General features: G+C 39.8%; 2 protein-coding genes across 5 annotated transcripts in view; one reads left to right on the top strand and one right to left on the bottom strand.

Moving 5' to 3' along the window:
* The window catches only part of mtor (mechanistic target of rapamycin kinase), a 90,415-nt gene that overhangs the window by 31,155 nt on the left and 34,505 nt on the right, over positions 1–24,755 (bottom strand). For all 4 annotated transcript variants that reach the window (XM_084367692.1, XM_084367691.1, XM_084367690.1 and 1 more), the window contains 2 exons: positions 6,479–6,554; positions 3,763–3,902 (listed from right to left, as the gene is read on the bottom strand). In XM_084367692.1, the coding sequence (XP_084223818.1) occupies positions 3,763–3,902; positions 6,479–6,554 (216 nt within the window). The remainder of the gene's footprint in view (positions 1–3,762; positions 3,903–6,478; positions 6,555–24,755) is intronic.
* On the top strand, positions 20,714–24,365 carry angptl7 (angiopoietin-like 7). Its single transcript, XM_084367018.1, has 5 exons — positions 20,714–21,268; positions 22,626–22,726; positions 22,839–23,033; positions 23,286–23,481; positions 23,601–24,365. Exons 1-5 carry the CDS (start codon positions 20,908–20,910, stop codon positions 23,768–23,770), a joined length of 1,023 nt encoding a protein of 340 aa, XP_084223144.1. The 5' UTR covers positions 20,714–20,907; the 3' UTR covers positions 23,771–24,365.

Here is a 24,755-nt window from a genome sequence, read left to right on the forward strand (position 1 = left end):
GTTCTTTAGTTGATCAGGTAATCAGGGACAGTATGCAGTAAAACTACATGGACAGATTCAGTGCAATGCCATCTAAAATGATTTGCATGTCACTTGGTGTCTGACAGCTTTGTGAAAAAATGCTGGCATTTTTACAGCCAAACACAGAACACACATACAGTAAATGGGACATTATTCTTCTGTAGAACACGATGAAGTTCGACTATAGGTAGAGAGAAGTGATGCACTCATTCCTGTTCTGAAATCCAACCTGTATTTTATTCACAATTCACACAGAGCAAAAAAAAAAAAGAAACAAAAAAAAGCTAACATACCGTGATGAAAGATGGATGATTTAATATTCCATGTAAAAACTTTTTCCTTCCTCTTTGAACCCTTGAGGGACATGTATTGCATTGTCCTCCTCCCCCTCTTCCTCCTCCTCCTCCTTCTTCTGCTACTCCTTCTGCTCCTTCTTTATGCTGGGATCAGACTACACAATATTTATGTCGTTCACAATGGTCACCATGTTGGATTAAGCAATCACAGTGGTATAAATTCTTGCCGTGTCAACGCTACGAGTATGACCCCGACCAATCACTGCTCATGACCCTCCATGAGTTCATAGGTCATCAGGGAGGAGGGACAGGAAATTGTCAATCATGGCTACCAAAGTGCTGTGTTTAATGTTAGCTCATACACAAAAAAGAAAAAGAAAAAAAAAACGATTGTGGACCTGTTCCTGGGTCTCACAAAGAGGACAGTATGAGAGAACTTCAGGTAAGTTAACGAATGTGTACATGTCAAAATCATTACATTGGCTCAACGAACCGTTCCTCTACTTCACTATCCCAGCTGACAGCAGCATCCCTCTTCCTCTTCGCCATGTTTACATATACGCGTTAGAGCCCTCTGTCATCCTACTGGTCAAAATCAAGGGACACGTCGTAGGAGATGTCAAACTAGGCAGGAAGATACAAAAAATTCTGACATGCTAGAGTTTTTGTCAGGGTGTCGTGGAGCGTCCCAGATACAACATCACTGTTCTTCAGTTATGTTACACTACATGTCTGTTGGTCGTTACCACCGTTCATAATCGAGCCAGAAGCTGGAAATTTGTCGGCCACGACCAAATTGTATGAAAATCGGCCTGAATTCCTGTAGTCTGATCCCAGCATTAATGTAAAAGTAAATACCACCACCTACTGTATCAGAGTGTATACATACTGTGCTTGTTAAGTCCATTAAGCAACTTGGTTCCATATTATAGTCTATAAATATCGCCTTTAATTTTACCAATACCAATAAATAGCCAATAATATACTGTTAGTCATTCCTCTATTCCCAATATAGGGCAGATATATCGGGCCGAAATATATCCTGCATCTCTTGTCAAGACACTAAATTTCCTTTGCTAGACAACAAATGAGGAAAGCTTTCACAACAATAGCAGAGTGCTTTTGGCCAAGGATGAGAATGAGATAAGACTAAGTTTCCATCACATCTGCCTTTATTTATTTCTTCGTTTGTTCCTAAAGATGAACATACTTAATCACTGTCTGATAAAATCCAGTATCCTGGCAAACAGATGGATGTTCCGGTTGAGGTCAGGCGCATCTAACCAAGACTAATTCCTCATTAACAATAATCAGTGCGGCATTATGCAGGAGATCAAACCCACCGCATGTGTTTTACAGGCAGGATGTTGGAGCAAGCTTAGAGCAGGGAGGGAAGCAGGAGGGACAGACAAAAAGTCAGAGGAGGGTTTGGGTCGAGGTCAGTGAACTGAAGCCATTCTCCAGCTGCCTGGCTATCGTATAACATGAAAGCAACAAGTACAAAAAGCTCTGATGCACTGGTCCTACATGTTACTACAGCAGACAAACACAGAGTCCAGTGGAAGGACAGTTCCAGCAATAATTTGACTCAGCAGACCATCATTCACATCTTTGGAATTTCTATTAAATAATCGACCAGAACAGGAGCCAGAGTGAGTGAGAAAAAGTCTGTGGGTCTGCAGGGTATTTACAGTAACATACTAGCATTAAATAATAACACTAGAATGGCACTCAGTAGGGCTCAGTAGAGCACATACCTCCGACAAGGCCCAACAGTCCCCTTTAATTAAATCAAGTCTAATCTGATATCAAGAAAGCATACTTAAATCCGCTAGATCCAAATTTTTAATTGGATCTTCATCAAACTGTACTCAATCATAGATACCAGCTACCTTAATACACCTCATTTTCTATAATCAAGATCCATGTATTATTCCCTGAGAAATCAACGAAAATGTTGAAAAATGCCCCATCTCACAATGTTAAAGAAAGTGAGAAAGAATCCTGGATCCATCCCTTCCACCCTGATCCGCACCAAAACTTAATGTGGTCTATTTTGGGCCGAGACCATCCTCCAGCCAAGTTTCGTGGGAATCCATTATGTAGTTATTGTGTAAAACTGCTGACAAACCAACCAACCAGCCAAAGAACAAATAAACACAGGCAAAAACAAAACCTCTATAATAAGATTAATAATGCTTGATACCATGAGTTGACATCCTGGTATATTGTAGTAAATTGTTGCCTAAATCAACTCTCTTTATCCACCTTTATCCATCTGTTTTAATGTCCACGTGTTTCCATACTTAAGGCTATTATATGTACTGAAAAAAAGTCTTCTCCAGTCAACCTTGAAATGCTGTTATTTTGGTTATATCACTTTTCAAATTAAACAGAATAGCGGCATGACTAAGTTTGAGTGCCAAGTAGCAGCATTTGCATTGCATTTCAACACTAATTATGGAAATTCTAGACTCAAGGTTGCTTCAAAGCTGTCCAATACCTACATGTAACTATGGTTTGAGTTTGAATATCAAAAACATTAGTTGCACTTTTAACAATTTCTGACCAGTTTTGTATTAGCACAGGGAAGTCAGCTAAAATATCCCTTCACCTTAACAGGGAACAGTGTGTTCTTTTAAGTCTGATCACCTTTAACTCATGTCCTGCTCAACTGTTAGATCATCCCCAAGCCCTACCCAACAAAACACAAACACAGACTCTCTCAGAGTCTTTTTCTTGTAAAATTATTGAATCATTTCCTTGCGAAATGAATCAGGGTGTATACAACAATAGCACAAGGACGGCAGGTTACATAAGCAAATTAACATCTGCTTAGCGTCATGAGCTCAGTGACGATAGACATATTTGGATCTGTCTGACATCTTCTGACTTTCTTTTTCCCTAAAAATGCTCTTTGAAGGTGGGCAATCATTAATAAGTCGAGCTGTGATGAGCTTTCACCGGAGTGGCGGCGTCTCTCACTAGCATTGGATGCCTAATTATGTATTTCCTGGAAAAATTGGCCAGTCAACATAGAGGAATGGTTTTCTCACTCTTTTCGGCCAATCATCAAAGCCCTAATGTCAGAACTCATTAGGAATAGGCCTCCTACGCACCATGAGCAAAACAAAAGTGGGAGAAGGATGAGCTCACAGCAAGTTTACTACCTCAGACACTGTCTTTATCCAATAGAGCCAAGGTTAAAAACAGAAGAAAGCAATGTGTTTTCTATTTTAACACTTCAGTGAATCACAAACACCCCATGGCGGGAAAGTGTTAGAGAAACACTTTATGCGGTCAGCAAATATCACAGACATTGTCTCGATAATCAGTGTTTATATATTAAGATACATATCAATAAATTGGAGACCTGAAGGTTGGACAATTTTAACAAATTGTTGCAGCACCACTGAACTCACAACAGATGTGACTACTGACATACCATTCTCCCAGGGCCTCTAAGCAGCGCATCCTGCCCAGGATGAGCTCTGGATCCTCTTTGTTCATGTCGATCTTCTTGTCGTATGCTACCAAGGCATCTTCCCACTCATGCAGCTTCTCATACCAGGTAGCTTGGATTTCCTAGTAGAAAAAAAGACAGCAGAAGGGAGTCACATAAGATACATTAGATTAGATTAGAGAGTTTATTGCCATCGTACAATGCACAACAAAATTGAAAGGGCTTCACATTAAGGCGCACAAGAAACAGGTATCCACACCCAAAATACACAATCCAGGCAACCCAGCACAAAAAATAAATGAATACAAAATGTGCTTTGTTTTAAATATTTATATATATTGCAGGTGTTCATATAAATATATTGCACTATAGAGGAATATTGCATGAATATATATATTGCACTGTATGAGTTACTGCACACAGTGGAGAAGAAAATGGGGAGGAGGAGAAAATTTTAACCATGGAACTATATGAATCCACACAACCTGAACTACTCCTCTTCAAAAGAGTGAAAGACCTGTATTTTTTATATTGATCGTCTTTTGGTGTAGACAAAGATTTTTGAACTACACTCCTCTTACATTTACAGTCACGCAAAGACTTCCCCATCTAACTTTTATCTTAATACTAAATGGCTAAATAGAGACTCTCAACTCAATCAATCTTGGACCCGTTGTATCCAAATGATTACATTACGAGAGTACATCTCTTCCAGCCGTTGCTTTACTGATGATTCCTGACTGGTATACTAAACAGGGAAACCTCACATCCTCTCACAGTAAAGCTTTCCAAATGGTCACCTCATAAACAAGGTTCCTGGAAGTGCATAGTGAAACTGGTTTTACTGAGTCTTTTCACTTTTACCATGCTTTCACAGAGAAACATAAAGGCAGCACACAAAGGAAGAAGGGAAGATCTTTTTCCATAGGAGTCCTAATGGTTGGGAACAAAACATTTGACTTGACTTTAGGATAAAAAATAATGACTTCCTAAAGATCAAGAATGCATTCCACTGAGAAATACTGTTTAGGTTATCTCTAAAACATAGCCCTGTTTATTTTACTGAATAATCCCACCACTGATCGCATACATTAAGTATGTCATAAATACAAGCTTAACTCTTGAATTTGTAACAACTGTGGATTTTAGGAAAAGTAAAAACATTGCATATTAGAGACTCTTTAATGCTAATGGGTTGTTTTGTTTTTTTAAGTCATATTTACTGTCCTTCACTGTATTCTATCTTCACATTCACATAAGATGAATGCCATGGCTGTTTAAGGTTTTGCATCTGCATCTGTTAATTTAAGAAATTTAGTTCTATTGTTTCCAGGTACTATTTAGTTTTTGATGTCAATGTTGAATGTATTCAAGTTTAATTTAACATAAAAATGTTGTTTTGTCTTTGTCATTAAAAAAAAGAATAAATTACACTGACCATGTTCATTGTAATGAAGTAAGACGGAATACCTGCCAATTTAACCATATCAAACCAGTGGTTGATACTGGTTCATTCTGTTAAAATAGTCCTCCCGGTCCACCCAGTCAAGAACCAAACAAAAACCACAGTCTTTAAATGATGCAATTTTGGTTACAGAGACGGAGGCGGATCGGAACAAAAAAATGCTCCTTTCCTCTTATGCAATTGATGTGGAAAAACTTTGAGCTGGTGTCCAATGCACGTTCACTGTCCGACAGTTGTTTAATTTCTGGACCAGGTTCATCTACAAAATACTTAAGACTTTTATGTAACATTAAACTAGGCATGATTAGTCCTGAACATGAACTGGAAGGGGGAAAAAAAGACAAAGTTAAAAATGTGGCTCCATGATTATAAAAATAAACTGCAAACAATTTAGATTTCAATGTAGCTAATACAACTAATACAGGAAAAATCAGGCATTTGCTCAATATAAATACCAATGCCAACAATCAGGAGTGACATATTATGTGTCTTTTAACTTGGACTTGAATCATTTATCAGGAGTCACATAGGGAGTTATAATAAGTGAAGCTATTTAGGAACCTTACAAACCACTGGTCATTAAGAAGAAATTACCATTTGTAGTTTTTGGTATGAAACATCATATCCTTTTACCAGTGGAAAAAGGCAAAAAGTAGTCGTAAGTACTGTTTGAAAAATGAAAAGTAGAAACACATAAAAGGTGTGCAACTATGTACCAAAATCCAAACATCCTGTGATTTGGACAAAAAAGTCCATTATTCCGCTCCTTGCCCTTGACAACTGATCAGCTTAGCAGATGGGTTTTTACACATGCTGCACATTGAGAACAGGGTGTTCTGGGGGTATGTGTCTCAAATGACCCTCATCCCCATGTTAAACTGCGTATGCAGACAAGAGACCACATTCAGTGCGATCCACTTAGAAACCTTAAAGTACAATTCAAACTCCACAAGACTTGTATTTACTTGATAGGCCAATATAATATGTGGCCAGATGATGCAGAACTGCGCTTCATTAAAGGTTTAACAAGATTTAACATTTTTGATGAAAAACCTGTGTCTTTTGCAGGAGGCCTCTGCAGCATAACCCCTGGCTGTGCCAACACAGTGAAGGGAAAGAGCCTTGTTTTTTGTCCCAGTGTTGGTTTGATTGCCACCTAAAATAAGGTTCACATTTTGGTTGGAGGCATAAAAAATGACCAAAGGGAGGGAGATAGAAAAAAAAAGCACTTACCAGCTCTCCAAAATGCTTCATTGCATACTCTAGTACCCCAGATGCTGCTTCTGGCTGCTGCAGTTTATTGTTGATGCTGTAAGATGTGACAAAAATGAAAAACAAACCCTTTGTTAGACCTTTTGAACACAAAACTTGGAAAAGTACACTACACAGAAATGTGTGTAGAATATGTGAACAATGTGTACGGTAGATGCATCTTCTGTTGTTACTAAAAGACAGGCAAATGGCAAAAAAGCTTTTTGGGAGGTCCAATATGCCTACAATAGCAACTTACTGTACTATTACAATACAAAACATCCTGGTTGAGAGTGATTATGCACAGGCAGGCAATTGAGTAGGTGTCAATAGTATGTCAAATGTTTAACCTTTTCTGGAAGAAACTTTTGACACCTTGAATGCGTTTACATAGCGAACATTGATTCCAAGATAAACAGCTTTTTCTCTCCAACCTGAAGTCTAATTCCCTTGCAGTGAGGTATCTGTTGCTGTTAACTCCACTGTTGACCTCGGGAGGTTGTAGGCTTTTCTTCCTAGTTCCCACCCACCTAAGTGCAGGCGCCATCCAACCAGTAGGAGTCAGTGGGGCAGAGACCAAGTGTTGTTATTCTTCACTGGATTCCCACCCACAAACACTGCTAACTAAGAACTAACTGAATATAGAACTAAGCAAGGGGAACCACTACTAGTAAACCATGGGTTTCTCCGGTGGTGGCGGTAGTGAGAATTGTATCCCTGTGCCATCCATGTGTCTTCAAGAAAAGTCTTATCATTGCCAACTAAGTCAACTAAGAAACATGCCTCAGTGCATTTTGAGAAGGTAAAATAAATGTTTCCTCTCCCGGGAAGGTGTTTATTGTGAAAAGCAAATGCACCTAGTGACATTTGTCACGCATGTTTGACAAATGATGAGTTATCTGTCAAGACACCACAATTCCCGTTTGTACACCTTCCAGTCACCCGCACTGCCACCACATCTGGAAACACTCAAATGTACCGCAAGTCTATTATATTTCCTCAAGTGCAAAACCCGTGTGCAGCCACAGCCAATACATCTGTAAAATGTAGCGTTTGAAGAGGGCTGGTATGCAGTGGAGTTCCTGAGGACAGCGGGCGAAAGTTGATGAAGGATACCTGAGCATATATGTCAGAAACCTGGTTTGACATGGGGTTAAAGGCCAGAAAATGTGATGAAATGGCACAGCAAGTGGTCATGCCAAAGCGTAGGGAACTGCTGGTGCAGACCTGCATGATGACAGATAAAATAACAACTAATCACAACAGGAGCTGTCTTGTACATCTTTAGAAGACAACCACTGCAAGGACCTTTCAAAAAGTATTTTCTGACTTCAGGGACTCAATGTACTGAGTTGCTATTGTAATCATACACCAATAGGCCAATGTGCCTGAGGAAAGACTTACTCTCTACCATACTGATTCCAAAACCCAAATTTAGAGTTCTGACTGAAACAGTGTGCTCATACCAGTAAACTGTTTTTACTTTAACAATTTAAAATCTTTGTGGAACTGATTTGGATCAATTTTCGTTGTTGTTTTAACTATGAGTCAATACACTAAATCCTCCAAAAGGGAGACACTTTTAAAAGATAAAAAGTGCACATACAGATCCGTATATGGATCCAGTGTATCGCTGCCTGTATACAACTATTTCAGCTATGTAAGATAGATATAATTTGGATGTGAGCTTCACAATAGTGATGCCTTATATCCATGGATTAGCTAGACAGTTGCAGGAAGCCAATCCCATCTGATATTAGGTAAAGGGACAGGCAACCATTCACACCTACAGGGGATTTAGGGTTGCCAATTAATATGACCTGCTTTGGACTGTGGGAGGAAACCGGGCACCACCATGCCATCCCCACATGGAATATCATGCTACTGAATTCTGAAGTTATCGGACGAATAAAGAAAGTGTCATTGCCTCCATTCCAACTGATTTTTGTGGGAGAGGGGGATTCATTTTCCCTAACCAATCACTAGAGACCAGTATCCACCTGAATATCATGAAATTTTAAACAGACACTGAAGTGTAGCCAAGCATACATAATGGTTTTGCTGGGGTTTTAGGAATGGAGCAGAGCGAAATAAAAGCAAACTACTATGTTGGCAATTTTTAGAAGACATGCCGTCTATGTTAAAGCGCCATCTATCTGGTCCATAGCGGTCGGCCACTGTTGTTATAACTCTGGCGCACAGGTTAATAATGCTTGACAGCAGCTCGACAGAGTCGTTAGTCCCGCCCGTGGCACTGATTGGCTCGTTAGTCCCTTCCACGGTGCTTAGTGGATTGTCATCTTTTTCAGAAACTGCCGTTTCATGTCAAGTGGACGGATTTAAAGTTTTGGACTGAATGACTGAAGAAATGCTGAAGACTTATGACAGGATCTTACATCAATCACCAACTAAACCAAACAGTTACGCAAGACATCCTTTATTCTTTGCTCTTGCGTGACAATGAATATCGTCAGTTCAGAGACTACATTTCAAGGGATTTTTCAAAAGAAGCTGGTGTAAACAGATGATGAAGAGTGCAACACTCAACAGACTATGGTTGCATAACACAAGAAAGTGAGCTCATTTTGTTAAATAAGCATTTGTCTGTGACTCTCACGGGGCTTGATAGAGTGGCATGCATCATTACAGCAGCCAATTAAACAACAATCCCAGTCTTCAATAAATACAACTACAACACATCCAGTATTCTGACTAACACTGATGATAACACACGGGTATGTTATGTATATTTGATCATTTAAATTGGGACCTACAAATTACTACTTGTTGTCGAATTATCAACGTTCAAACACCAAACAAACGAAGAACTGCAAGGCCTTTGTGTCCCACCACACACAAACTGCCAGTGCCGAGGTATGCTAAAGCTGCCCAGATGTGGTTTCATCTGAGGAGACAGATCAGAATAAGGGCCTTCTCTCCTGTGGACCCTGGAGATTTCATTGTCCCTCAGCTGAAGCCATCTGGCTGCCAGCTCCAAGCGCACACAGTCTAAACGCATCCAGATGACAGGGCTCACATAGCGTTCTCCTGAAGTAAAAACTCCATCAAACTATTAGCAAGCAGAAAACTTCTTGAAAAACTGTCAAAACACACTCGTGCAGTGCCACAAGTATCACTTCCTAACTGGAACTTAACTCTGATTTGCTCATGTGAGACATGGACAAGTCACTGAAAAGAGCTTGAGCTTAAGTTCTATCAGCTGTAAAACCGTCATGATTTATTATATCTCGCCATGAAATTCAGACAATGTACTGTGTATCCTGAATCAGATTTCTCTGAGGTTTAATCCTAAACCCTGAATGAGGTTAGCATGCTGCTCTTTTCCACAGAAGTCAAGAAAGGTAAGAATGGAACATCTTGATACCTGTTTTTAAATGCATAAGGCCAGTCTGTAGACTATAATGTAAACAAAACAGCCTGAGACTGAATTATATAACATATTTTACAGGACAAATGCAGACACTATGCATACCATTTGGCCATATCCTTGGCCAAATACAGAACAAACAGTTTTGTCTTTCAGCTAACTTTGACTGTGAATTTTTATAGCCCCTTCTATTACAAAAACAGAACCGTGAACCATTGCTATTCAAATACCTCTGACCAGAGGAGAAAGAAAAACAATCACCTTATACAGACTCATACCTTGTATCTGGTTTTTAACTATTAAAACATGAACAGTCATGGCATATGTTTTTGTCATACCTTAATCAGAAATGGTGACTGAATCTTTCAGTCAGGGCCTTGGTAGACACATGCTGTTACATTTTCAGCACAGAGAGAAATAAATCACTTTCTACTTGCGTGTCTCAAGAGTGTAACACAAGCGATTTATCACACTGCAAACTCTAACCCAGCATGTATACATTTGATTTTGATTAATATAATACACTTAGCCATAATTACCCTGGGTCAGAAAGCACCAAGAGGAAATGTATATATTATTTTCAAATGTTAAACTCTATAATGTATCCACAATCCCCCTCTCGACTATTTTAAAGTGGTTTGGCTTTTTCATTGAAGAGAGAGCATGATCCCTAAGAAAATTGCAGGTATTTTCCTCCACAGAGGGGAAGATATATGTGAATCGCATAGAAAAGAGGAAAAAAGGGGCCTCACTACTGGACTTAATCTAATCTAATTATGAAGATATCCACTTGATCCTTACTGATTTTTGGGATCGTTGCTTGCCAAGTGCTGACTCCATTCCTTAATGTTGGACATAATAACTTCAAAATTGGATTGGATATCTAAAGACTGATCAAGGAAAGACTCAATCAAGGTCCAGTGAATTGATTCACTTTAGTTTTTGTAAAGATATTTGCAAGTTTGAATATTTCTTAAAAGATCATTAAAATCACTGACAGGTGAAGGAGTGCTGCTACCATGAGGGTTGTACTTGGTCATTGACAATGTCTGGGTAGGTGTGCACGTCAAGTGGCATCCACATGAATGCCAGGACCCAAGGTTTCCCAGCAGAACACTGCATTGAAATGAGACTTGAACTCTCAGCAGTTTTAATGTTGTGTCTGATCAGTGTATTTTTGGCAAAGGTTATCAAGAGGCCTAAAATGGAAGTACATTGATTCATTACTCAAAACAGGTGTATTTACATCTGTCCCGCAGGTCCTCTCAGCCAGGTGCCAGTTGTAACCTAGTGATACTGCATTGTCAAGGAATGCACAAAAAATCTAGGAAACAGTTGGGTTCAAAAGTTCAGAAATCAAAGATGTAGACAAGATATGTCTTTTGGTTCATGGTTTGATTTGGTTAACGGTTGCTGGAGGCGTGAATATAGACACCAACAAGAAGGCCAAGTCTTCAAAAGTCAAGAGGAGCCTTACTGCTTAAATGGTTAATTTCATTGGCAAATCTTTCACACCACTGAGCCGTACACTTGCACCACTACAGGAAAAGTGGAAAAGTGACCTGATACTTCTCTGACCTTTGCGTCTACAGAACTGTTCATTGTTGGGGCAGCCAAAATGCAATCAACAATATTCCAAAGCAGAATGAACCCAACTATCTAGCACCTTGGGGGAGTTCTTTCCATTGCACAAGCCCCATCTGAGCAGACTACAGATGAGAAACGGATGGAGGTAGAACATTGTTGACAGCACAACTTACAATGCTTCAACCAACCATTGTCTTTGAAACAAACACTTCCCAAGGCAATAGGACACAAGAAGGCCAATTTGAGAGATTAAAATGGAAAAAACATTCCAGTCAAGATGACCTCATGTTTACGAGAAAATATGTCATGCAGTAGGGGTCGCCACACAGAGCCAGGAAAGAGAACCTGTTTTACATAAGAATTTTTTTATCCTGGCTAACAGGTGGCTCAAAGTTGAAAAGTAAATCTTCGTCTTGATTCTTCAAGACATAATCACACATACACAAAATGAAGAATTCAAACCTCTGTAAAATGTTTGCTGGAACTAAGTAAACACATGCAATTTTAAATAGATAAGGCCTTACATTAAAGCATCATTATGCAGAAATGTAGTAGAATGTAGGCATTTTGTGCAATTTGGCGCCCCCCACAGTCTCTGGGCGCAACACTGCTGTCGTTTATACAAATCCCAGGTCTGTAACAATGTGTCAGACATAATGTAGGTGCTACCTACAAAAAAAACTCATTACGTCATAACAATGTTATGTGTTGAAAACTTGTATGTTGAAGTAAACATGTATGTAACGCTGTGATCCTACCCTCTTATTGAAGTTACATAGTGCAGAAACAAATGATAGAGAGGCGGAGTGTCCGAGACACCCTTCACCCTGTTACAAGAAACTTTACCATCACAATGATTGTGAAGCTGTTATTTGAAGGTAAAAAAGTTACATAATGTTGCTTTAAATAACAGCAAGTTTTGAAGGCATTGAAAGATTGATAGTCTAAAACAAAACAATATTAAAAAGGCCCTTGTACCCATTTTTTTCCCCCTAAAAGCCTAAAAACTATCCTCATTTGTTTATTGGATCACAGAGACCAATGTAGCATGAAGTGCTTTGTTTTTCCTTCTCTGTCCAGAAAAGTTGCACCGACGATCCAATTCAGACATCAGTCACGGTCAATTACAAAATGATTGACATTAATGGGTCCAAAACATTCCTACTTTTTCAGCTGCATATTTTTTTTAGCAGCATGACTGAGCTCTGAAAGAAAACGATACTGTACTACTGAATGTTGACACGTGAATCGGATGATGAATGAAAGCAGGGCAAGGCGGGGCAGGTTTATTTCTTTAACCCCTTTCAAACACAGAGAGAAATAAACATGCATTATGTAAGGAATTCAAATGAACTAAAACATTTGAATAGAAAAGGAAACATAAAGAGAAAGTAGAAAGAGAAAAAAGATGAATAGACAATGCAACACATGTTGGAGTGTCCTGATATCCAACCAGTACACCAGTACACAGTACAAAACTACTGCTGCTTGATACTGACGTCTTACCTCTTGACTTTAAAAGTATAAAATGAAATAAACATTAATTTTAAAGCCAAACAATGAAATTATTGTAAAGCATTGAAATCCAAGCTATACAGTGCTCTGATAAATGCTGGGACATAACCAATGCTCCATCTCTCATTTAGATAGCACCTGAACAAAATATACCATATCTGAGCAGTGTCAGTCAACACCATCTAAAATGAAGACTCAAATCCTCGACTTGTAATGCATGAACACCACATACATTTTCAAGCCTGTCAAGCACAGGTCATCTATAGCAGTGATGAGCAACATGTTGTCATAAAAAACAGATCTTGGCCTCTGTGTGTCTTAAGAGACAGCAGCATCACATGCATCACTGCATGAGATAAGCATGGAGGCATACGAAATGGTTACCTCAGTCATCTACTTTCTTCCAGATTGTCCTGGGGGGTTGAACTCATCACTGACTTCATATGACTGGCCCTTTGTCTTTCATTTCTCGAAAACGTCAGGACAAAAAGGCAGTTGTTTCGTCACCGAGCAGATGCTGCAGCATGAGGAAATTCTTTCACAGTATCCCTCAACTTTAAGATGATCAAATACAGTTGTCAGTGACGTTTACCATAAAGCCTACTCCTTTGGAATGTGGCATCCTAAAAGGGCAAATACGACTAAAAATGTATTGCAATGCCAAATGAACAAAATGGCCCCTGTTGAAATTGTATATATAAAGAAAACAAGTCGCTCCTTCTATTGCATAATTCTACATAACTTTCTTCTGTTTTTCTTTCTCCTCAAGTAAGTTGGGCATGTGAGGAGGCCATTGAGACATCAGCCGGAGAAACCATTCCACCCATGTTTACACCACAGTATCACCACACTGGGACACCACTGCAAAATGTGTCTCCTGGGTTCATCACCTTCAGGTCAAGAGGCAACAGAACAAAGCGTCTCCGGTGGCCCAACAAAAAAGAAAAAAACATCCCCACAGCTACCTCATTGGAACGCTGCTGTTGCTATGTTAACAAAGGGATCCATATACAATGTTTTTTGGAAGACTTCAGTTTCTGTGGGCTACATATTGACTACATTTTCACTGAAATTGTCCATTAAATATTTCCAATGAAAGATGCCAGGTCTTTGATATATTTATTTTTTCTTTGTCCTACTGAAATCGATCCATGCTGTAATTCGCTTTTCTTCTAAACAATGGAAAAAAGCGGGTGCAGATGTATCATTCCAACAAACAAATTACACCAGTGTCATGAGGTAACAAAACGACAGCTGTTGGCCAAAGAGGCAAAGATGTTTATATGTAGTATCTATATTTACGCTGTATTCAGATTCCTTGAGATATAATTTCTAAATGCATGGAGACGAATCAATACAGTGAAGGATTATACAGATTAATGTTGAAAGCCAAAGTTGTTATATTTTTTACCTACTTTAATTAAAAGCAAAACTTACTTAATGCCTGAGATCACAACCACAAAGCTAAACACATTTAATGATTAACCAGAAACAATGGAATCACTTCATGGCACAAGTGGTTTTTGTTTTCTGTTCCGTGATCCAACTGTTTTTTACATCCCACTGTCACGAAACGTCTCTCTGAAGCAGTGCCACATGGCGAACTGTGCTTACACAAAGCAGAGGGGACTATTCTAAAGGGATAGTGGCTAATCCACCTTCTTCCCCTGCAGTACTGTTTGTCCCTGCTACTGGTTTGTAGGGTGGCGAGCAGACAGCTGCTGCCTGGCCGGGGTCCGCCAACGGACGCCACCTGGTAGCCATCACCAGCTTCAGCCACCAGACCTCTTGAAGGTCTGCCAGGGCATGAAGGCTGCCACTCTCAGAGCTGCGGGATGCCCTGGTGCATACAAACTCCTTCATTATGGAAAATATGGAACAGTTTATTCTGCCTCTACACGTGACCAGGTTTAACTGAGTTGCAGTTCCTTAACCCTTGGGTTATTTTGAAATCCAAATCCATGGTTGCTCAGCTGCTTGCCTTAGGTGTCTAAAATCAAGTTAATATCCATCCCATTGTGATTTTGTAATGACTTAACTGTAAATCAGCTAGACTGTGAGAAAATAACTCCATTTTAATAACTCCAAAAGTATCCATTGTATAATGTAATCCAGCAACCTTGTGGCCTTCTTAGTTCGGTGAATCATAGTGAATCCACTGCTGCTATAAGGGCATTACAATAATGTCTTCTACTCGAGATTGATATGGTGAAGGGGCTCTTCAGTAAAATAAAAAAAAACAGGCTGTATGACCCTGTCTTTACAATCAGACCACTGGCATACAGTGAATATCAACCCTACTTCCCATACCTATACGCTCATTTAGATGCCAAAGATCTGTGTTAGATTATTCCTACTTCAAAGTCTAATCAAAACCATATTACTGCTACGATGATCCAAGATTGTAAAAAGATGAGAAATGCAACCTTAAGCTTTGATATATTTGATTAGTCTGAACACAGGATACATAAATGATTCATGAAATGGTGAGAGTAAGCATCTCAAGGGAACAAAATGATGCCTTCAAATAAACCAATCTGTTACCAAAATCTGTCGAATTCAAATGAAGATCTTCTGTGTGAACACAGCAGACAGGTGGAAGAAGTTACTGTTAATAAAGGTTATGTAATTCCACGTTTTCAAGATAGAAGCCCTGGAATCTCCTGGCTCCTTCTTTCACCTCCTGCCTTTCCTGTAATTGAACCCATGAGTGCTCTGCTGACAGCTTGGCCCTGGTGGTCACTTTGATTACAAAACGATTTTCCAGTGTATTTAGGGACACAAAAGCCGTCTGAGTATATTCTGACTGAAAACACGTTTTTGTCAGCTTGTACTAATCAAAGATAGATCACTGCTGCAATTTACACAGCAGGGTGTCCAACTTGTCTTAAAAGAAGCAGGAAAAAATCTGTTCAATGAAATGTGTGGGCTTCCCAAGGAAGTCACATAAAGCCGGGAGCTTTGGTTAAAGTTTAGTGAATTCCTCTTATGTTAAGAGGAGCCATGCATTCTTCAAACAGAACCTGGTGAGACATGGTTTGAGGGTAAACGGTGTTAAAAGAAGCTGCTTGGAAGGGAAAAACAGCGTGATGCTAAACGTATAAAACAGCATCCAGCTGGACCTTTGTGTACTAGCACCGAATGACAGAGTCCAGGACCAGAGGAAAGTGATGCCGCTGGGATGCATTGCTGGAGAGTGAGATGTGACTCACAGAGCAGTTAGAGCAATGAGAAAATCCAGGAAGGCAAATTATCCACATTTTTCCAAAAGAGACTGACGCACATCAGTGACTTAAGGTTAAAATTTACAGGGAGGTCAACAGGCACTACACACCATCGAGCGTTACATTAATGAACAGTTAGAAACATTTGAGACTGTAGAAACATTATTTAGACAGGAGCTGAGGGGAGAATGATAAAAATAAAGAAAACAGATTCTTTCAAATGTAAGACCAGTAAACTTTCTGCTGTTCTTTGTTGGCAGCAGAGTTGGAAATTGTCACAATTACATTTAACATATCAGGGCAAAGATACTCATCTTAATTGAATTTACTCTAAATAGTTTCTCTCTAGTAGATATAATCTCAAGACAAATGCAATGGAAAGGCAAGACTGAACATCCAGGAGAACACTGTGGTAGCTGAACCCTACATATTACAGTCAACACATTTGTTTCCTGTTTAATGCTTAAAGCACCAATTGGCACATGTGACTGAGACACATAAATGTTGGGGTTGACCATAAGCATTTTAAAAAGCAAAACAAATAAAGGAAATTCAAAGCACATGTCAACTTTGAAAATAATTATAAAACCATGCAGTGAGTTAAGGGGAAATGCAGAGCGATAACCAGTTGTGGCCGGTAACATCCAGAGAGCAGAGTGACAGGGGAAAGGAAGAGCCTTACACATCTAAATATTTCACTTCTACTCCGTGACACATCAAAGCAATAACAGACCATCTCATAATTATGTAATATTTGGGAATTTAAGGGAAAGTCATACTTTTTAATTTGTGCTCCAAACCGCAGTCCCCGTGACACAAAGATGATGCTTAACAGAGCGCTCTAAACTGTTTCCTTATTTGCTCGCCTGACCAATGGAGGAAAAGTGAGGTACGCCTGCCAAACATTTGGCAGGAGAGACACAAAGAGCCTGAGGTTAAAAAAAAAAACAAAAAAAACACGAGGCGTCGCTGGTGATGCAAGATTATGTAATGTGATGGTAGACGAGGGTTAAAGTGTGAAGTTTTATTTTTGCTTCACAGTTAATATTACCTCAACCCTCAGTTCCCTGGCCTGTGCTTTCATGAGTTACATAATTCATTTAACTGAATGATGTTACTGATTGACGTCCTGGTTGTTTATATTATTGACAAGACAATCAAGCCATGCAATAAATATTGACAAATGTTGAGGAATTATAATGTGTCTCAGATTGCAATTAAGGGTTTAAAGGTGGTACTACAGTTATTTGGTACTAGACTTTTATTGAATTAGCGGAATTGTATGAGACAGATTAAAAACTAGAATTTTGGTCTTGTGGCTGTATGCCTCCTTCCACGAGTCAAGCTGTGGTTCCTGAGCTATGGTGTTCAATAATGGACAAAACATTTTTAGCTAAACATTAAGATTTCACAGTGAAGTTGACTTTTGACCTTTAAAAATGTCATCACTTTAGACATTTACGTAAAGTTTTGTCATAATTATCACAGGACTTGTTGAGAAATGGCCAAAAATGTCTTTTGTGAGGTCACTGTGACCATGACCACCAAAACTAATCAGTTTCTCCTAGAGTCCAAGTGGACGTTTGGACCAAATCTTAAGAAATTCCCTCTATGCGTTTCTGAGATATCGTGTTCACAAGAATGGGACACACTGAGGTCAAAGTGACACTGACCTTTGACCTCCAGTTCATCCTTGAGTCCAAGTTAACATTTGTATCAAATTTAAAGAAAGTCCCTCAAGGCTTTTTTGAGATATCACGTTCACAAGAATGGGACAGACAGTTCATTCCTGTCCATGTGGAGAAGAGAAAAACCCATAAAGTTCAAGTAAAAACTGTCAGGAATCTCTTGGCTTTAGCCATGTCCAGTAACACACAACTTCTGTATTTACAGCATAATTTGGCACTTATTTTGCATGACAGTGATCACACATAGCTGAGTATCACAGAAGTCAAATATGACCTATTGTCTCAATGCTCAAGGTATACTCAAACACCCCCAAACCCCACAATGACCTCTTTAGCTTAATCTCCAAGGTAATCTTCTCTAAATTGGCAGGGCTGGCAGCTCCTCAGGGAAGTTGGGATGAGAAAGAAATTCCAAAGAATGAAGATTCAAGAAGGCCTCTCTGATGTCTGGCAATGCAGAAGTATTATTGTCACCTTTAGCCAGGGATTGGTATGTTAGAAATTTTAAAAGCAAAGATGACCTGAAGTAGACATTTTGCAAACAACATCATTACGAAACACAAATGCAGAAGGCTGCTTTAACTTCCCTGAAAATATTGTTTCTCATACAGAGCCTACTGTATGAGTGTTTTCTTTCCCTGTGGATCAATTTGACAAAAATCACTGAGTGAATTAGTCTATGCAACCAGCTAGTAGTCATTGTGAAGAGCTTCTACATACCCATTTCAGATAGACACAGTGACCCAGGTCAAACCAAGTTTTGGGGCTATTTTAATGGGTGAATGTGGGTTAGCTGAAAGACAACCAATTTAATCTAAGAGCAAATACACTGTGTAATTCTTCAGACATGAATAGGATACCAGACTAATTGCAATAACCAGGAGAATGGAGGATAGGTGCAAAAGGAGTTTCATATCAGTCTAGTCCTTCTCAATTAATTTTTTTATTTGTATTAAGTGGTGTTTTCAACAGGTGCAGACCAGAAGGAAAGTTTGGGCGGTTCTTGGTATGATTTTAGGCAGGAAAAAAATGTCGGCCTGGTCACAAACAATCTCCTATTACAGCTAAACTCTACACTAGAATGTGTATTTGATATTATTTTAGGCAAGAATACGCTATGCAGTAACAGAATATTTTTCACAATTGATCAGCACGGCCTAGTTTGACAGTTCGATCTCTCCTGTTGCCCTGCTTGATGGATCCTCAGACTAAACACAACTGGATAGTCCTACCATCACTCAAAGTCAATACTATACAATAAAATCCAAGCAGCAGAACATGTGACATGTGCCTTTCATATGGGGACTGGGAGTGCTCCTCTGTCAGTCATCGTATCAAACCCACCCAATATTAGATAAACTGTTGAAAACAGCCTGATCCGGACCGGACCAGATGGAAATCTATCTGAATGGGAGGGGGACCAGATGCATCTGCTGAGCGAAAGAGCTTGGCAGATTCCTTTTGCTCCCAGGCTACAAAGGACCTACAAGGACAGCAAAGTTAATAGACGATGCATGTGCGTGTTTGCATTCACCTGTAACTGTAAACACTGTATGCGTTTAAGAAAATCAGCTAAAAGCAGCAGTACAAATCCTGATATAGACAGCAGTGATTTATTCTGGATCTGAATAGCCACTTCTAATTTTAGGTCACTGTATGGGCAATTTCAGTAAAACACCACTTAACAGTTAAAAAAACATGTTAATCAATCAATTTTTTCAGCTCTAGTACAATCGCATCAAAGAAAAAAAGGAAAAGGAAAGTGGTATGTTAAAGAGTCTATTTCTCTCTGCCTCCTAATGTTTCCAGTGTTACTGTGAAATTGTTTTTCAGTGGTAACACAACATGAAAACCAGTAACAGCGTTGTCAATGCTATAACACAGAAGAAAAAAATACAACCAGCCGATTCCCTCTGTTTTCCATAAAAGCCACAAGCATATTGCTCTGTTGCTCTGTGGTCCTCTAGTGGGTAACATCATAACATTTAGCTACTTCAAAAATACACTTTATGTGTGATGGCAAAATGTTAAGCCGTTACACATGTACACAGCATATTCAGACTGTGCCTGCCTGTTCTTGAACAAATTCTTTCCGCTTAATGAAAACTGTATTTTGGGCTAATTTTATCCTGAAGCTTTCACTAAGCCTTTCTCCTTCTATCAACACCCTTTAGAAATTTGATGCTGAAAGGCTGTGCGGAAAACATGCCTGCTTTAACATCTGCCGAAAAGGGTAGCATCAATGGAACACTTAACCTACAATTAAGAGTACTTAGTGACTTCACACGTCTCTTGGCATGTGTAGACTAAATTTACTGAAGAAATGGTCAGCCCGAGGATATAGTAAAATCTGTCATTAACAGGGTAATTTAAGTGAGAAAACGGAGAAGGAAATTACATACAACAGATCTAGAGCCTAAAACAAGTATTCAACTTTTTAAAAAATGTTTCTGTATAGCTAAACATTTTTTAAATGATATAGAGTATTCAAGAGTTCAGTTTTCATAGTGTAACAAGTGGAAGTGCAATGAGTTCAGACAGTAGCCTTTGTTTGTTTCCTAAGCTCTTCCAGGCAGAGGCATACGACTCACTACTGCCCAGAAACCTTCAACACCTGAAAAAAGAGAGGAGAAACGTGGGCAGAACTTCTGTGGAATGAGTGAAAGTAAGATGAGGGGAGAGGCAAGGGGAGGAGGGATGGGGAGAGGTCCTCCACCCTGAAGGTTGGAGAGGGTCAGCACGGTGAGTGGTGCGCACCGGGAGAGAGGGGGAGGACCCACATGCACACAAAATATATTTAAGATGTTCAGGCAGAGGAGGACTTCACAGAGGACATAAGACAGAGCCTGGGTGAGCCTTTGGTCAAACAGGAGCTCCAACTTAACTGGTCTGTTTGACATTTCCAGCAAAGACCTTCGACAGGGACTGACTGCTTTTGAAAGCAATCAAAAACTCTTAGTGAAACTTAGATCTTAGGTCTTTTGAAAATCTAGAACCTTAATATAGAAAATGGCAAAGTTAAATTTGAGCATAGTGGCTTTGGTGGTCACAGTGCTGCTTTTGGCAGAGACATGGGCCCAGAATCCCAGGAAGAGGATGGCACCTCCAAAGCCTCCCAAGGCTCAGTGCTGCGATGAGGTGCGCTCCCTCAAGGTTCAGGTGGCCAATCTGACCAGCATCCTCGAGGAGCTGAGTCGCAAGCAGGAGACAGACTTGATGAGTGTCGTGCGGCAAATAATGGAGCTGGACAAGCAGAACCGGCAGCAAGAAGCCCGGGTGACGGAGGCAGAGAGCAAGTACTCAGAGATCAACAACCGTGTGGAGATCATGCAGCTACAGACTCTACAGTCTGCTACTCAGACTTCAACAGGTGAGCATCATCACTCTGGAGCACCAACAGTGTAGAAAATTAAATGACATACTGGCCTAAGTTTTGTGTGCTGCTGGCTGGGTCATAATGTAAAAATAAGTAAGTTTTAGCTTTACAAGTTCTTTGGCTGAATTTCATTCATGTGTATTAAATTTAAAAACCAAAATGGTCCTGGAGAGAGTTTGTTAAGTGCTCACACATGGTAAAACTCATCCATCAGTGACTCAGTGCATATCTAAGCTACGTGCCTCTTCTCTCTCCAACCTGTTGAGTAGTTGCTGTCAAATTCACACTCCTGGTGTTAAAATTATTTCCACACATGGATTTAGATTTTTTGTCTAACTGTGCTTAAACTATACCATTTGTCTACAACCCTTTGTAGCCTGTAGGCTGTGCTGAATGAAAAACAGCTGTTGAAATTTTGTTAAGAGTAGTTTGAAAACTTTGCAAGGGCACCTTTTCATTGGGAAGATTACTTATTTTTGAACTGATAAGATAGACTCTAATAAGTAGCAAGTTGAGGAAACCATAAGCTGTCATTTCACAGGAATGTAAGTACCTACATTTCCCAAAACAGTCCTCAAATAGGCCAACTACACACACACATTTTAGCTGTGAAAAACTATAATAAGTCCCGTCCATTACTTCAAGGGCCTCAGACAACTGCTGTGAATTGGTCGTGGGGATAGATTACAGTGCACACATTTACTGGAGTTGCCCGACAGCAGTCAAAAGCATTAATTTGGAACTGTAGAGTCCCATCTGCAGGGCTGTCAATAATGAGCCCCATCAAAGCCAAATCATCGCCAACATTCATCTGAACTTTAACACACCACTAATCAGCACTGGCTGCTGTGGAGAGGTTAACCAGGCATGACGTAGTTTATTATTTCAATACCTTAACTGTGTGGTCTAACAGGGCTACATTTATGTCACTGGCAAAGGGAACACAGAGGCCTTTTTAGAACTTGAGTAAATTAGAGACAGGAGAGCAGAACAGGAAGGGATGCAAAGATTAGAATAAGTGTAAGGTTTCCACTTCTTCTTCTTTCACAGACATTTAGACTTAGAAGTATTGGGCTCATTGCTCCATAGTGATCTCATAGCCCTATTAATGGCATCACCATACAGTCAAACAATTGTACTATGCAAAAATCCAAGCCATGCAATGCACATTCCCGTCTGTTTTGATCTATTTTGCTATTGGTGGGGTTAAAGGTCACTTTCTCATCTGTCCAATCACTCCATATATCCATAAAGCTGTTGAATTTATGGCATTCACATTTTTCAAAAACCGCTCATGAAGCAGCATATGGTTTTGGCATAACTGAAGAGATTCCTCTCTTTTCTTTTCCAGATGCCATATACGACTGTTCGTCCCTCTACACCAAGAACTACAGGATCTCTGGCGAGTACAAACTGCCCAAAGATGACTTTCTGGGTACACCTGAGCTGAATGTAAGTTTTACTTGAGTCTTGTGTGTTGCATGTCTTTGTGTACTTTTTGGTGAAGCATGACGATTTCTTCCTCTTCCTCTGAATTCTGTTACATTTTGGTGAATACTTTCAGGTTTTCTGCGATATGGAAACAAATGGAGGTGGTTGGACTCTGATCCAGAGGCGCAAGGTCGGACTGACGTCATTCAACCGTGACTGGAAGCAGTACAAGAATGGATTCGGATCCATCCGTGGAGACTTCTGGCTGGGAAATGAGCACATCTTCCGTTTAACAAGGCAGCCCAGTATGCTCAGGATTGAGATGGAGGTATGTGTTGGAAAATACTGCTCTCACTAAAGCTTGGCTGAGACTCTAATAAGCAAGAATATGTAAACCACACATAAACTGTGTCATAGCCAAAGGTAAAAGCACATAAACACAGAAGCCCTTTATTCCTTCTGGTACTGTAAAATTAATAATAAATCAAACTAAATTCTGCAGTTGACCATGAGAGCAGGTATGCTTCAGGTTCTAGAGTTGGCCCCCTCTTAATCATGTTATATGTGTTTTTCAATGCAGGACTGGGAAGGACAGACACGCTATGCTGAGTATGGCTTTTTCACTGTGGGTAATGAGCTCAACAGCTACAAGCTTTTCCTCGCCAACTACAGTGGGAACGCTGGAGACTCCCTGCGCTACCACAACAACACCAACTTCAGCACCATCGACAAGGACAACGACAAATGTGTGGATGACTGTGCTGCACGTCGCAGAGGTAAATTATGAGAGCAAATCTCTCAGAACAATCTATGTAGTCATTTACAGTCAGCATTACAGCCACATATTTCCATCCATTAACACCAAGTGTAATTCTTATCCCTCACATTTTTCCAGGTGGTTACTGGTACAACTGCTGCACTGACTCAAACTTGAATGGTGTTTTTTACCGCTACGGTGAGCACACGAAGAACTCAGATGGGATCACTTGGTATGGCTGGCACGGATCCAACTACTCCCTCAAGAAAGTGGAAATGAAGGTCCGGCCAGCGGGTTTTCAACCATAAGTGCTTAGGCTGCGTGTCCTGGATCAAGACCATACGCATGAATGCTGAGAGATCTCACTAATACCTGTTCAACTGAATTGTGGCTTTTCCTGGACTGCGAAAGGAATGAAAATGTTGTTTGTGATGGTCTGGTTGATTTTAAGTCAGATGAATGTGTAATGTTTTGCCGTGTTTGATTGTAAATTGTAGTATTTTGTGTATTTATCAGTAAGATATTTTTTTAAAAGCTTCGATAGATGCTCTTTTACCACTGTCCCATATGGGTTACTGCATTTTCACTAATTCTCTTATTTGTTTTGAACGCACTAGGATATATTTTTTAGTTAACACGAGCAATTTATGGTCAGTAGCAAGAATCAGTCCAGACTGGTCTGGTTCATGTAGAAATAATCACGGACTGGTAGGAACTAATTAAAAAGGATTTTTGAGATTTGCTGGAATGGGACCAACCACCAACGGTATCTCCTAGGAATTACGCTGCATTTTATTGTAAAACCCTAAGAATTGATTATGAAAATGTTTAATTTGTAATATGTGTACAGCTCTGTAATTATGTTGTTTTATGTGATAGAAAATAAACATTATTTTTTAAAAGAAATAAGTTGCCATGCATCTCATCTCTAAATAGCATAGTTGAGACAAATGTCACAAATGCGACAAACATGGGCTCAAAGCAAATCAAGGTCTTGTGTCCATTCATGTCCAATAATGGCAACACATTTGCCTTGAGCCACCGACCTCTGACTCTTGGGTCATCTCCTGACATCCTGACCAAAGGTCCCAGGGCACCTACGGCAAATGCAGGAATGAAGACCACACACACATTCTGCCATCAAGTTAAATGCCTCCAGGTTTACTGCCATGAAGAACAATGATGCCATTTTGCTATGCTTTGAACACAACAAAGAATTCCTTCGAGCATTCAAATACCTAAAGACAGGGAGCACTGCCTATACAAGCTCAATGGAAGGGGAAGGCTCAGTCA

Source organism: Pagrus pagrus (assembly GCF_965226575.1).
Source record: "Pagrus pagrus genome assembly, chromosome: 11".
In the NCBI taxonomy this organism is placed as follows: Eukaryota; Metazoa; Chordata; class Actinopteri; order Spariformes; family Sparidae; genus Pagrus; species Pagrus pagrus.